The sequence below is a fragment of the Pholcus phalangioides genome, unplaced genomic scaffold (genome assembly GCF_987345545.1).
Source record: "Pholcus phalangioides strain wild (caught in Gottingen) unplaced genomic scaffold, Ppha-v1.0 ptg000014l_1, whole genome shotgun sequence".
Classification (NCBI taxonomy): Eukaryota; Metazoa; Arthropoda; class Arachnida; order Araneae; family Pholcidae; genus Pholcus; species Pholcus phalangioides.
Genome location: NW_028301607.1, coordinates 24,776,481 through 24,792,536, shown reverse-complemented (window position 1 = coordinate 24,792,536; position 16,056 = coordinate 24,776,481). Strand labels below are relative to the sequence as shown.

The 16,056-nt window shown below is 41.2% G+C and overlaps 1 protein-coding gene across 2 annotated transcripts in view; it reads right to left on the bottom strand.

Annotated features, from left to right (window-relative positions):
- The window catches only part of LOC149078325 (SLIT-ROBO Rho GTPase-activating protein 3-like), a 183,213-nt gene extending 172,872 nt beyond the window's left edge, over positions 1–10,341 (bottom strand). For both annotated transcript variants that reach the window (XM_089241976.1, XM_089241980.1), the window contains exon 1: positions 10,139–10,341. In XM_089241976.1, the coding sequence (XP_089098102.1) occupies positions 10,139–10,217 (79 nt within the window). In that variant the 5' untranslated portion in view covers positions 10,218–10,341. The remainder of the gene's footprint in view (positions 1–10,138) is intronic.
- Between the last annotated feature and the right edge of the window lie 5,715 nt (positions 10,342–16,056).

Here is a 16,056-nt window from a genome sequence, read left to right as displayed (position 1 = left end):
GACACAAGACTATAAGTTGTCTTCAACTCAAATATTTGATGGGATTTGACCAACAGTCGGCACCGCGTGGTTGCGTATCTGTGATAAGAACGCAGACTGGAGTTGGTTTTCTGCGGTTTTCCGATTTCGAGGTGCGAATGCGAGTAGCGGTCTCCATTTTGAAAAAAAAGTCTCTCCGCAGAGAACAGACAGACCCTCAACATGATGCTTACATGACATGAGAATTCGAGCACTTACCACCTTCACTTCAAAATATGGAAGACACAGATGGCAGCACGAGCGTAGCAAGAAACACGCATAACTCTAAACTAAAACACATTTCGGCATGTACCGATTCGTTAAAAATTCCGCAGAGGAATTCGTACTAGGTGCATGTACGGAACACAGAACGTTGTTGCTAAATAGAGAGAGGAATGTTTAAGCAACAGCGGTGTGTCATGGATATGTCCAAGCGAATGCAAAGTGGCATGCATAATTCAGTGTGCGTGCGTGTGCATGTTTTTATACAGAGCTATTAAAATCTACAATTTTGCGTGTGTATTGTGTGAAACCCATCGTCGCCAAATTTTGCATATACACGAAACGGGACCCGACTTGAACGACAGGTTACTTTAGAAGTTCGTCAGAGCAGAGCAAATGCCCGAAATGGGCAAAAGAACCGTCGGCCAACAATGGTTTTTGGACCTCAACAATGATTTTCTGAATGCTTACTTTGGTTACCGTGATTCCCTAACACTGCGTTTCAGATATGTATATACCTTTACAATATGGTTTGTCACTTCTTTAATGCTGCCAGTATTATGTATAATAGTTTATTCCTTTAAAATGTTTATTCCTTTAAAATGTTTATTCCTTTAAAATGTTTTTTTCATTTTTTCGATCTTCTCAGTAATTGAAGAAAACCCCGGGCAGCGCCGGGTATTATATAGCTACCGGTATTAATAAACCACGTAGCGGGGAAAAAAATAAGAATAAAAACCTACAAATCGTAATGGGATCATTGTAAAAAAATGGCAACCGTACAATGCAATCCCTCTGCGGAATTTCTAACGAACCAGTACATGCCGGAACGTATTGTATGTGAGTGTATGTATATGCAGAAGTTCTGCCATCTAACTTCAATATTGGAAATTAAAGTGGCAGATGCCTGAATAATCGTGTTATACGCCTGCTTTCGGTGAAGAGACTTCCCTAAATACTACTAAATACTCGCGCAGAGATCGGCTTGCATTAGTCCCTCAAATTTAAAAAGAAAAAAAAATTCAGCCGACCACACCACTGTGCAGCCAGTGGAGATTCAATCATGAGTCCTCCTCGTTATGCGAATCCATCCCGATACCCAAACGACCGCACAGTGGCACATTGGAAACCTGTGAAGCTTAAGATTTATGAATGCATTCTGTGTGTAGCACACAGGTACATTAATTACTACTTTAAAAAAAAATAGCCCTTGTATAATGCATGAACTTGTGGACAATTCATCAGTATTCAATGGGTATAGAATTTCATTGAAAATTCAAAGACAAAAAAAAAAATTACATGCATAGTCTGCAATCATACAGAAAAGTTAATGTTTTAAGTTCCCTACCGAGTCGTATAAAAGAAGCCCGCATCGCTGTAATTACGTATTCCATTATTCATTGTAATTTAGAGTTCGATGCAGAATTAGATGATGAATAGGGGGAGCAGAGAGAAGAGAAGAAAAGAAAGAAACGTCCTTGATTGTGCTGATGGAAAATTCAAGTCATTATCCCATGTATTGTAATGTCGATTGTTCGACATTCGAAACCTTCAAAGAAAAGGATTTCGAACTGAGTCAGTAAGTGGGTAAATGACATGCACATGTGCGTATATCATTCGGATATTAATCACCTCACGTTAATATTGAGCTGTTATCGTTAGCTCAAGTAGGATGAAGCCATTGCCATGAACGGATTTCATACGTGATGTTTAATTAGGGAAGGGGATGGTGCTAAAACAGGTGATCGTGACAATAACCGAGAGACACCCAGTCATTGTCACACCGGGGACTCGGGTGAAAACATTTATTGATGTATGGAAATGACAATTCCTTCCATCACTGTAGGCTTGAGCAATATTTATATCACATAGGCTGATTTAAGGACTGTTCAAAGGGCCAGCACAGGAAATACCCGGGGTGGCTCGAGAAAAAATCTCTACACGTGGGGGGGCCAATTTTTGGCACCCGCTGCGGACAACTTTTTCATTGACAGTTTTTTTTCGCCCTTCCAACTCGGATGTGGCATCCTTCCTGAGTCGCACGACCCAAGAGCCGCCCCTGGCAATACCTCTAAGGCAGCTTATGTGGTATCTAAAAGTGGGGTGCTTAACCTATGGGTTGTGACCCAAACTTGGGTACCAGGAGCTTCTGAAATGGGTCGTACAAATACACTTACAGCCGGGGATTCTTGACCTACTACTACTAAACCACACATACACCTCGTCCATATTCCCCTATGGAACCTATGGGATTCTAGAGAAATGAATCACGAGCCAAACTTGATTCGCATAGAAGGGTTACACAAAACCACTCACAGCCAGAATTTCTTTAGGTCGGGGGGAGGGGTCACAACCCCAAACTTGATTCTCAGGGCTTTTGAGGTGGGTTGTTCAAATACATTTACAAAGCCAGTGATTCTGGAATTATGGGTCACGAGCCAAACTTGATTCGCAGGAAATTCGTAGATGACTCATACAAATCCATTAACAGTCCTGTTAAGCCGTTAGGAATGCACTTATTGAGCCACTGGTTTCACTAATTTGGAAAAACAAACAGTGAATGATGGGTTGCGAATCTGATCTTTTTGATTGTGAGTCACGGCTGAAAAAGGTTAAGAACCTCTGGTCTAAGAGGTATCGGCATAGCCATGTGTGGATACAGAAGCGTTGATTCCCCCCCCCCTAATCATTAAAAAAATTGTATTTTTGGTACAGGAGGAAGGGTGGGGGGGTTTTAAAGCTCCCCTCCCCCAGAGTTCGAATAGCTCGTATCTGCTAGTGGTGACCAGACGTCCAGGTCAGGAAGGCATGTCTTGGCGAGTTTTTGAGCTATCCCAGGAGAACATAATTTAGTGGAGATATTTAGTCGTAAATAGGCAATATTCGGCAAAAAATTGTAGATTTTCGGTGGATGTCCTGGTTTTATTACGTAGAAATCCGGTCACTGGAGACCTGAGACGTATTAGTTTCCAAGCAACATAAATTCACTGGTAAAGAAAGCCTAGTGAAAAAATCCTAGCCTACAGCATACCAAAGATCCCGGCTGACGGGGGGGGGGGGGCTTATCGTACAAACTCACCCCCTGACCTAAGTACTAAATTATTATTTCTTTTTATTCCAGAACAATTGACACAAGCCGATCGTTCTTGTTTACTAGGAGCGTGTGTGTTCACATAGTAATAATATTAGTATTAGGATCAGCCTGTGTCATATATTGAAACGGTTGAACATCTCTTTCATCACATGTTCGAACAACGTAACAGTGACACATTAACGAGAGAAAATTACATGTTGCTCTCACACACACACACACACACACACGACGAGACATACGACAATCTCTCTCTGATCAGCGGATTAGTTCTGGACGATCAACTCGGAAAAATGGAAAACAAAATCACCATAATCACGTGCGTTTACTACGATCATAGCTTCGTACGTATATGACGCTGTGATGGAGGAAGCAAAAAAAAAAAAAAAAAGAGGTCGCAATATATTGTAATAATACAATAATATGGGGGACTCTAAATTTAAAAATGAATTCAAGGTTAAATACAGAGGAGGATGACCGCTTTATATTTCTCTACTTTTCCTTGTCCCTGAATTCAACGCAATTTTTCGAGTAAATTAAGGAGTACGAGTCCTCCCCACTATTTTATTTTTATGAGGAAAAAAATCATTTTCCTCATCTCATGCCACAATTTTTCATAAGTGCTCAGCCAATTCACGTGCCTACCCCGCGGGTTTTTGTAATGAATGTGCCTAGTCTTATGAATATTGTCATTACCCGCTAAGGGAGTCACATACGACGCATTTACGAAGATATTTTACTGTATTTTTGCAAAAATGGGGGTTGGTACGTATTTATTTACACTCCGTGCGAAACTGATACAAATTTTTGACAACGCCGCCGTAACAAGGGGTTTTACGGAAATTTCGCCCCCGACATTTCACCCGCGGTACGTTTTCGAAAACGTACCGGGTACGTTTCGGTTCGTTCCAAACTTGCTAGGTAGTCTGAATGACGTTTATGGCAAACAGTGCAGATGCCTGTGCTGGCTCAACCCACAGTTATGTACCGTTCCTCTGACCTAACAGTCGAACACTCGAAAGTCCTTTATCTTGGCCCAAATCTATCTACCGTTCCCTGTTCTAAATAGTCATATCCACTACCCTCATCCTACCCCCCATCTATCACAGCGAAATGGGTGTCTTGCGCTAGTTATTCGTAATAATATTCTCGGGCTCCTTTTCATACTGCTCCTTACATCCCTGATTTATGCGCTGATTATTTTCCCCTCATCCTACCTGCAGGACCTTGCACTATCGCCCATACACCCACGACGCTCTCTAAGAAGTAGAAAATGTGTGGATGGAGTCGGATAAATTAAAATTTCTACTGATTACTATGTAGGTGGACGTGAAACCCTTGACGAAGTTTCGTGATTCTCCTTCGGGAACAGCGACGCACACTCTGAGAACCAATGCTGCGTGGCCTCAAGACCTGAGGAAATCTCTTGACGATGTCGACCACTGAAGTTGCAGAAACGCCGAGAAGAAACTTCACCCAACACAAGGGATCCGGAAATTTCGCCTCTGACATTTCGTCCCCGAAAAAAATTTTGCCCCTGGTATATTTCTTCCTTAGACATTTCGCCCTGATTGTATGTGTGTTCAAGTAAGTGACCGATTGTGTGAGTGGCCGTATGAGTGACCATATAAGTAGGTGAGTGATCGTATGAATGACTGACTGTATAAATGAGACAAGTGAGTGTGTGATTGACTGTATGAGTGAGTAACTATATGAGTGATGAAGTTAGTAACCGTATGAGTGATGAAGTTAGTAACCGTATGAGTGATGAAGTTAGTAACCGTATGAGTGATGAAGTTAGTAACCGTATGAGTGATGAAGTTAGTTACCGTATGAGTGATGAAGTTAGTAACCGTATGAGTGATGAAGTTAGTAACCGTATGAGTGATTGATGAAGTTATCAACCGTATGAGTGATTGATGAAGTTATTAACCGTATGAGTGATTGATGAAGTTAGTAACCGTATGAGTGATTGATGAAGTTATTAACCGTATGAGTGATTAATGAAGTTAGTAACCGTATGAGTGATTAATGAAGTTAGTAACCGTATGAGTGATTGATGAAGTTATTAACCGTATGAGTTATTGATGAAGTTAGTAACCGTATGAGTGATGAAATTAGTAACCGTATGAGTGATGAAGTTGGTAACCGTATGAGTGATGAAGTTGGTAACCGTATGAGTGATGAAGTTGGTAACCGTATGAGTGACCACACGCACTTGGTCTCTGAGTGACTGTCACTCATCCACTCAATTGTTCCCTCATATGGTCACTCATCCACTCAATTGTTCCCTCATATGGTCACTCATCCACTCAATTGTTCCCTCATATGGTCACTCATCCCTTCACTTGGTCTCTCATGCTGTCACTCACCCGCTCACTTCATCACTAACACAGTCAGGGCAGGCGAAATGGCCGAACGAAATGTCCGAGGCGAAATTTCCCTAAACCAACCAACACTGACCTTCAAAAACGCGCGGGAATAAATAAAAAGCACGTCGTCTTCAAACTTGAATTCCATGAATGTCCACGCAACGAGTTATAAACATCTGAAGGAAAAAAATGAGAATAATCCACACGCCACGAATTGGAAACCGTGTCTAGTGTGCAGAGATATTTATCAGTATCATATATTCTGAGTAACATCAGAACTTCTCCTAAAAAAATATGTATATGTGGTATGCATTTCCGACTGAAAAAAAAAACGAAAACTAAAACACCGTTTTTTTTTTCAACCGAAAGTATTGGATGGCAACGGTTGAAGGACTTTTCGGATTTCGAAAGAACAAACAAACTATAATTCATGTTAAAAAAAAATCCACTAGGACGAAAATCAAGTCTAGAGAAACGGAATTTGAATACCAGTGCGATGGTGATAAAACAAAATGCTATTTACCGAAAATATTCATTTTTTTTTTTTTTTAGCACGACACGAAACAAATAAACAAACCAACCAGCAGTAATATTGTAAGAAATGCTTCAAAATAAAAACGTTCGCTTTTGTTATTTATTTTACTAAAAAAGAAAAACGTCGATTTACATCAGCCAATCTTTATCGGAGGGGGATTCGTCCTCATGAAGTCTTGCGTTTGAGCTCGAAGGAATGGCAGATTATTGACAGGATTTTCATGTCTCCCCGATCGATGTAATTTACTACAGTGAAACACCTCCCGTTAACGGACACTTTTCTGATCCCGGTCCCGTGGAATAGGGATTTAATTAATATGTTTCACTCTCCGTTAGCGGACAGTAAAATCAGGCAAACTCTATTTTTTTTCCAAACTCCAATTTGTGAATTGTTGTTCATAAATCGGGAATTTATCATATTCAACTGTGATTATTTATAATCCTAAGCTCATATTGGTATATATAATAATCCGTCAAATAATTACTTGATTATTACAGAATGGTGATTCCGAATGGTAATGTGGGATTTGTTTGCACATGTTGATACATGTGTGACGAATGCCAACATAACTGATAATGTTGTTATAAGAACGTTCTTTTTTTTCTTCTTCTTAACACTTATTTTAATTTAATTTAATTTTTATTGCAAAATATGTGCAGTGCACGTATCATGAACGGGAAAAATAATTAATTGGTTTAATGAAGAGAGAGAGAAAGGTTATAGATTTTTCCATAATTATCAGATTTCCCAACTTCATTTGGGACTTATGCATAATCGATTTTATAAAAGTGATAAATGCAGTGAAATTTGATGAAACTTTCTTTATCGAGGCGATGGAGGAATTATACATAATCACCAGTGTATTATTTTTACACACAGTAACATATAGGAAGCAATTGCGACTGAAGCCAAACGGCGTATGAATGTGGAAGTCGTATAAACGAGGTTCACATATCGCACTTTTCCAATAGTGCACACTCCCCGTTAGCGGACAAAAGTGTTTGTCCCATGGGTGCCCGTTATCGAGAGGTTCTATTGTATTTACCCACTAACGGGGAAGTTTTCCCACCAAATGGCGTCGGAATATTTCTTTGGAAACCCAAGAGTATAGGCGAGGATCTATGCCCCCCTCCCAAACGAAATATGCAATTCATGCATTCATTATATTCCCCCCAATGCGATAATTCATGACACTTTCGTAACTTCTATATGATAATATTGCATTCAATCATTCCGTTGAAAATTACCTGTATCAACTTTTTGATTAAATAACAGATTCATGAACCAGTGATTGGGGGGGAGGGGGTCGAAAATTCCATCCTTTAACATCATCTTCAAAATTAAAAGGGGTGAAAAAATGAGTGCTTGCCCCCAGCTGACCAAATATATATTTGCGGCCCTGGGTAAATCAGGATTGAATCATCACGTTTCCTCTCCCCTCCCTCCCCGGCTAAGCAGTGTTTAACCATCGCGAGGACACTCATTATTATAACGATGTGACCCACAACTGCTAGCTACCTCAAAAAGACAGAAGAATCTGGAAAAATTCTCCATTGAAAATGGGGATATTCGTCCGTATTAAGATATTACCCACTCTTTCAATGTCTATGAATGTCAAGGGCGATCCGTGCCCTTTTGTTTTGAAACACGTTTTGCTTTTCTGGACTATTAATATTATGTAGGGAATGTCATAGATGTCTCTCGTTATACATTTGGATAGATTTTCTTTTACATTATACATTTTCTACACTAAAAGAAATGGTAGAAGATAGAGTTCAACTTGGTAGGGGGGCCTCAAAGTCAGAATATCACTTTACCGGAGGATTGTAAATATCACTTTACCGGAGGATTGTAAATATCACTTTACCGGAGGATTGTAAATATCACTTTATAAGCCCGCCTAACACATTATTTCTATTCTATCAAAGTGCCACCTCTCTGAAACATGGCCCTCGCCCTCATATCCTGCAGCAGCGCTCTTATGTTGAGGATCTTTAGCGGGGGGCCCCTAGCCAGGTATTTCACGGGATATTTTATACTGCACATTGAGAATAAACAAAAATTTGTGCCAATCATCTGGGCACTAGGGCTAGAGCTCTGTCAGCCTCACTCTACTCGGGCCATGCTCTGAAAAATACCGGGGTGGGGGGAGCTTTTAAAGACACTGATCATGGTAAGCTCTTTTTGAGAGGTGTTATTGCAGGGCCGTATCGAGATATTTATTTCTTGGGGGGTGGGGGACATCTGGTACAGCGGAGAAAGACAAAGAATACAGAAGAAAGACGGAAAAATAGACCATAGGGCTTGATAAATCCCAGGAGTCAGGTCACCATAGCGACCGCTGTGGTGGTCGAGTTGTCATAGTGACGGACTCACATCGCGAGGATCCGGGTTCGAAACACCACCGTCGCCGCGGGGGTGGTCGGCTGAAGTTGGTTTCCTGTGGTTCCCATCTTCGAGGCTCAAATGCGAGCCGATCTCCCCATCAAAAAATCTCGCCACAGAGAGCAACAGGCCTACAACGATAAAATTATTCAGTCATTGCACTTCAGTCATAGTGAGAAAAATTGGTGGAAGATGGCCATGGCCCCCACAAGGGGGAGGCTGACAGGAATCCAGCCCTGGGGCCCGGGACGATTTTCACAATTTTTTTGCTTTTTCACGCTATAAATTCATCATAATGGGGCCCGTGAAAGTCTGGTCGGCGGCCCAGCAAAAGATCCCAGCCTCGGGGCCCTGCTCCAGGATGTGGGGGACAAGAAGATGGCAGCACAACACATAACAAGCATTACACAGAAACAAACTTCACGTCAGGTTCACAACACACACACACACACACACATTCCAACATGTACCAATTCGTCAGAGGTTCCGCAGAGGAATGTGGACGAGGTGCATGTGTGGTTTAGCAATAGCTCACCATACAAATACAAATACAAATACAACGCCACAACAGACAAAATGCCCAACGAGGTGGCTGATATAAAGATGCCCATAAAAATATGGTTGTCATATATTTCAAAAATACAGCAACCCAATTAAAAATGCAATTAACACAAATTATAAACAATATATATACATACACAAATATACACATGATAAAATATTATACAACGCCCATAAAGAATAATTATGGTTGTCTTATTCTAAGAATGGCTAGCTTCTCGATTTACCCCAACATGTTTTAGCGACTAAAAAAATCAGTATTAGTGCCTATGGAGTTTTCTATACATGATTGCTAAGTCAGTCTTCCAACATGAAAGTGCATGAAAAGGCGAAAATAACGTTACTTACAACCGTTTTTCTGGGGGAAAAAATTATGCTTGGTTCCAAAGAAATTTGTCTGGTGAATAAACTTTCTTTCGATTTGTCAACCACTGCAGTAGACCCAGGGCCGCAACTAGGATAGGGTAGGGGGAACTGGTCAACCGGGAGCTGGACCAAAAAGGGCGGCTGAGATTCTTCATTTTTCCGTTGACAATAGCAGGGAGGGGAACACTGAAATGGGAACTGGTCCTGGGCGAAAGAGCGAATTTTCCCTAAACACAGACCGTGTTATTCCATGTTATAGTCATTTTCTCACATTTCGGAGGAGGAGACTGAGGACCACCAGGTGTACCACCATGTCGCTACGGTAAATGACACACGTGCGTTGTAATTTTTAGATCAAAGATAATTCCTAACTAATGAAAAAGATAAATTAATTTCCCACAACCATTTTTTTTTATTAAATCCCACATCACGCGACCGGCAGCCGCCTTTAAACTATCCTGTCAACGGCAATTTCCGGCGAAAACCTTTCCTACCGGAAAGTGAATGGCGTTTTTTTTTTTTTTTCAGCTGACAGCGGCACACAGAAGAAACAAATTGATAAAATAAAATCGTTAAATTGTCACCAACCTTTAACTTGAGCATCAAAATGAAGTACAATGTCCTTTTCCTTCTTCATATTCCCAGCCATAAGAAGAGAAGACATCATCAAAAATTGTCCCCTTGAAACTAATCACAATATAAATAACACAACGACAACAAACAAGCCTATAGTATTGTTATTACGCAACACAGACATGACAATCCTCTTCCATCGAACGAAGGGAAGCTACTAAGTGAAATCAAGCGCGGTATACGGCAATTTTTTCGGAGCTCCAAAGCGCCAAATTGGCGGTGTTTACTATCCGGCATCTTCAGTACTAAACCATATCATTTGGCGATCGAATACACATTAATTTTCAATATAATATCGCCTATCAATATTTTTTCTTTCTCTAAACTCCCTTTAATCCCATTATTTTTTGAAAATATAAATTTAAAATTTAATCCACTTTTTAGTGTAAATAATGATTTTGAAGAATCCAGGGGGGGGGGGGTGACGACTGATATAACATCAGGTTTTCTTTCATTGTTGTTATTGTAACCCTCCCTACGAGAGGACTTGAAGGTGAATGTTATGTTTCTAAAAATAGACACCCGGCGGATAACGCAGGTAAAATCCATTTTAAATTGGAAGTTGGGATAAGAAGAAATACACACAAAAAAATTAATGGAAGAAAAAGAACGGGGGTTTTTTTTTTTTCCAGGAAAATGTTCTTTTTCCATTAAATACGTGGGCGTTTTTGTTTTATTTCGTCATTTTAAGCCTTTTGAAAATTTTATTTTATTTTTGTAATGGGGGATTGACGTTTTTAAAATCCGTTGCGAATTACTCTGGAGCGAGTTCAGATAAATTCTATGTTTGCTTGAAATAAGAATTTATCCCCCCCCCCCCTTCTCAGACCATTTTTTCCCCCGTGGCCCCGTGTCTCAATCCAGAAGCGAGAGCCTTTCTATTTAAAGAATCTTTTCTTTTTTTGAGTAAGTGTATATAGTGGAGACAAAGTTGATCGATCTCCGTGTATAGTGAGCTTCTTGTCAAAGTTTTATGCAGGACAATCTCAACATTATGGGGGTCTGGCGTCTGGGGCTCCACAATCAGCTTGACGTAAGAGAGAGCTTGCATATTTACTCTGTAAAATTATGATACCAGATCTCACATCATTGTTTTCGTCGTGACCTGAGACCAGTACCTGTTTCTCACATGGGCAAACGGGACAAGCGCAGAGGGACCACAAATTTTCACAGCCCCAAAATTTACTTCCTTTTGTAGTCTAGGCACGGCCCACGAGCCCTTCCCCTCCCCCCAGAGGCGGATTTGTAGTTTTACCGCCTGCGAGCTACACAAATTTTGCCACCCTTCACCCATTCTCATCTGATTTTCTAAACCACTCATTCCATGAATTTTGCTCCCGAAGGGCTAAAACCCGTTTAGCCCCCTGTCTCTAAGTCACTCTTTTGGTCACTTATTTGCGTGCAAACGTTTTTTGGTCACTCTTTTGGTCACACACAGACCTGGGCCGTCGCTCTTTAGGTTACTATTTTGGTCGCTGTCTGAACTGATATCTCGCTCACTGTCTTGGTCATTCACATGATTCAAACTCTTTAATTCACTCTTCTGGATCTACCGGCCTGGTGCTCCACTCTGCATATCATTTGATGATTTTTGTTGCCCCATGGTCATTTTCTAATTAATATTCAAGTTTTTCCGCACACTAATTAGATCGAGTCCTACAATTCATTGCCGATTCCGAACGGCAGCCTTTTTTTATACTCATCGAGAGGTTTGTGCGCTAACCAATCGGTGTGGGACTCCCAGCGGTGGCATTTTTTTTTTTTTGCTGTGGTCATGTAGCCGTTTCTGTTGCACCCCTGCGTCAGGAAAGTTTCTGACAACGACGAACTCATTTGGTCACTAATTGGAAACTCATTTGGTCACTCATTGGAAACTCATTTGGTCGCTTACTGGAAACTCATTTGGTCACTCATTGGAAACTCATTTGATCGCTCACTGGAAACTCATTTGGTCACTCATTGGGAACTCATTTGGTCACTCATTTGCTCTTTGCTTACAGGTCCCTTGTTTCCTAAGTCACTCTTTTGAACACTCATATGCTTGCAAACTGTCTAAGTCCATCGTTTGGTCACTCACTGAATCTAGTCCCCTCGCTCTCTAGGCAGAGGTGGATTTATAATACCACCTGTGGACTATAAAAATTTTGCATACGGACTATGCAAATTTACCACTCCATTATTTTTGACAACTCATTCTTCTGCCCCCCCCCCCGCTGTAAATACACTTCTGCCCCCCCCTTCCCTGCATATGCTTCCGCCTCAAAGAAGACTATTACAGGGGACTCCCAAAAATTCATATTTGCCGAGGGCCCAGCATAGGCGGAGATAGACTTGAAAGTCGCTGGGGGAACACGATGATGATTGTTGGTGGGGGGGGGGGCATGACGATGATGATGTCAGTTCGTTTATACGCATCAGATCAGTCGGCTCCGCAACTGATTTTGACGCTGGTGCGGGCCCTCCGCCATGGCTTACCCGCCGTATCTACGCCCATGGGATCGAAATTGTGAGGAACTGGCCCTGCCTGTGGAAAGGCTTTTTAAAAAAGGGGGAAACCGGCTCGAGCATCGAAATGGAGAAACAAACTTCGTTGGCCTGTCGTCGTCTGTGGATATCGAAACTACGCCAACACGACCTCACAGGTTCCTGTTTTATTGAAAACATTATACAGTATTTCATAAGTTCTATACGCGCGCGCGCGCGTGTGTGTGTGTGTGTGTGTTTCCGTAGTTTCACTATGTGTGTATCTCCCGTTTCCTGTGTTGGTGTGCCTCCTGCTGCAATTTATAATTCCAGATCCAATGAAAGTTAATCAACGAATGTCAGACCAGTGATTCCCCAAACGGTTTGTCACGGCACCATGTCGTACAGAGTCGCGACAGGTGAAGCGGCATCAGGTCTGCGTTTAAGAGGATCCTGCACTCAATGCCGTCTGAAGGCATGGGCCCACCCGGGCACGGCCCGGGACCTCAAGAGAAAAGGGGCCTCACAAAAATGAGATCTGGTTGAAATTTTCGAGAATTGCCAGATAGGCCCTCAGAAAAATCACTTATCCCGGGGGCCCATGATGCTCTTAAGACGGCCCTGCCTGCACTCACAGTAATAGAAGGAAAAAAATATTAATTAGGGGCCGTTCAAGTCATCATCGATGGGGGGGGGGGGTTCCGATTTGCTGACTTCTGATGACAAGGGGTTTGGATAATGCTTACATCATCAACCACCCTTTATGAAAATATGAGTTAGGATTCAGGGGGGGCAGAGCTGATGACGAAATTTTGCTGACAAGGGGGGGGGGATCAAAAATGACTAAAAATTTGCTTACGTAATACTTCAACGGCCCCTAGAGAGAAAGAGAGTGAGAGAGATTTCTTTTGCAACAAAACAAGGGGCTGGGCGTCAACGATAAATATGTTAATGGAAAGATAATTTCACGAACCAAGGCATACTAACAATATTTTGGGGCACAAACGTTTTTGGAGGCCACTCTAGATCCAGATTTTTTTTTGGGGGGGGGGGCATCCAAAAAACATAAATTATTACAAAATGTACAGAAACGCGCCAAAAAATTATGACACAATTGGAAATTACATATTAATGTATACACTAATTTAAAAACTACACACACAATATCAGATATAATTCACACACAAAACTAAATTAACACAAAAAGTGTCAAAAATTCTGAATCGATGAATATTTGAAATTAATGAAAGAAGTAATTCCAGAGCTGATAAAACTCAACACCTAATGAATGAATAACTTCCCAGACCTAATAAATGAAAGAATTTCAGACCTAATGAAAGAAATAATTTCAGACCTAATGAAAGAAATAATTCCAGAAGTAATGAAAATTGGGACTTAATGAAAATGATAATGTTGGAACTGAAAATCAGGACCCTGATAAAAGAGTTATTCCAGAATGTATTAAAATTAGAATTTGATGAAAGAAATAATTTCAGAACTAATGAAAATTCCAAATTCCTAAAGAAATCATTTTTCAGAACTAGCAGGGCCGTCTCAAGAGTATCATGGGGCCTCCGGGCCAAGTGGTTTTTTGGAGGCCCTACCTGGTAAATCCTAGAAATTTTCAACCGGATCTCATTCTTGTGAGCCCCCCTCTTCTCTTGAGGCCCCCGGGCCGTGCCTGGGTGGGCCCATGCGTTAAGACGGCACTGAGAACTAGTCAAAGCCTAGTTCATAGTTCATCAAAGCCTTCATTTTCATGCTGCACAATTGAAACCAATTAATTTTACTTGCAGATAATTGTCAGAAATACTTTTGTTTCTATTTGATAGGTGGAAGCAGAGGAACCAGTTCAAAGCTGTTTTACAGGTAGGCTGACCTAGGCTGAAATTAGAGGAGAGCAATGGACAACTGTCCCGTGTGGCAAACATTATGGGGCAGCTAATTTCAGGAAAGAGTGAAAATACCGTTTAAAAATCATCGAAGTTTTGCAGCGGTGGGACTGTTAAAATCATGTTTGCCGCTCCCCCCCCCCCCCCAAAAAAAATCCTAGTTACGACCATTGGTCTGACCATATTTTCTTTGAAAGAAATACGGGAATTTATCCCAAACATGGGAAAAATGCCAATAAGAAGTAAAATCACTGACTATTACGAATCACGGGGGGGGGGGGATGTTAATCATGATAGATATGCGAAATAAACATTTATATTTTTGTCATAAGTGGTCATTCAAGTATTACGTCAGCATCGGTGGCTTCTCTGGAACTGTGCCGCGCGTTACTCAAATGATCTGTAAGCGTGCCGCGGATCATTTAAATAATCTGGGAATGTTCCGCGGTTAACTTGAGCGATGTAAAACTGCACTGCGGGCCGCGTAAGTGCTCAAAAACTATGCCACATGCCACATAAGGATTTCTAAATGTGCCGCAGACCGCTTAAATGTTCGACTGGAAGTGTGCCGTGAGTAACTCAAATGATCTGTAAATGTGTTGCGGGTCACTTAAGCGAGGCCAATTGTGCCACGAGTCACTTAAGCGATTTGTAAATGTACCTCTTAGTTCATTTTGCAAAATTAGGTTTGAGATGGCGGGCCACATCAGATAATCGCGATGGCCACATTTGGCCTGTGGGCCAAGACTTCAAGGCATGGGAGATACGGGGGGGGGGTCAAAAATGGGTGAAAATCTCCTGACGTGATCACTGAGCTATACCCAATTGTCAAAACTTCTATATGCGGATGCGGAGCCCGCACTTAGATTTTGACACATGCGCACGACGCGACGTCCGGACTCGCATGAACATTTCCTAGGTGCGGAGATATTTCGGCTCGTCTGAAAGGCTCAGTATATTCCAATTGTTAAAACTTTTTCCGGACCTGCGTCCGCATCCGCTCTGTGTGAGAGGCCTCTAAAAAGGAAAGCTTATTTACTTATAGCTCAGTGGACGTGATACTCGAGTGGCCCATAACAGTTATAATGTAAATCATTAAAAGTTGAGGAAAGAATTTAAAACTTTGATTTCAATAAAAAATTAAAATTTGCTCGTGCTTCGTCGAAAGTTCGGGTTAAAAAGCAGGAAATTTTTTTTAAAAAAACATTCGGATATACAATATTGTAGGAAAATAGGAAATATCGCGAGAAATGTGGGTCGTATGGTCACATCATTTATGAAGATAACTATTATGGTCACTAATTATGAAGTTTTGCTGCCATCTACAGAATTTAAAAAAGGCTAAAACATTATAGTAGGTCAAGTTTTCCTTTAGAAAAACTTACAATTTTTGTCACTAGAGTGATATTTTAATTTCGGAAGTTACGATTTTTCTTCTTTTTGCGACTCAAAATATCTTAAAAGTGAACAATTTATCGTAGAAGAGCAGCAGATGTATTTACGCATGGTTTTATCCCC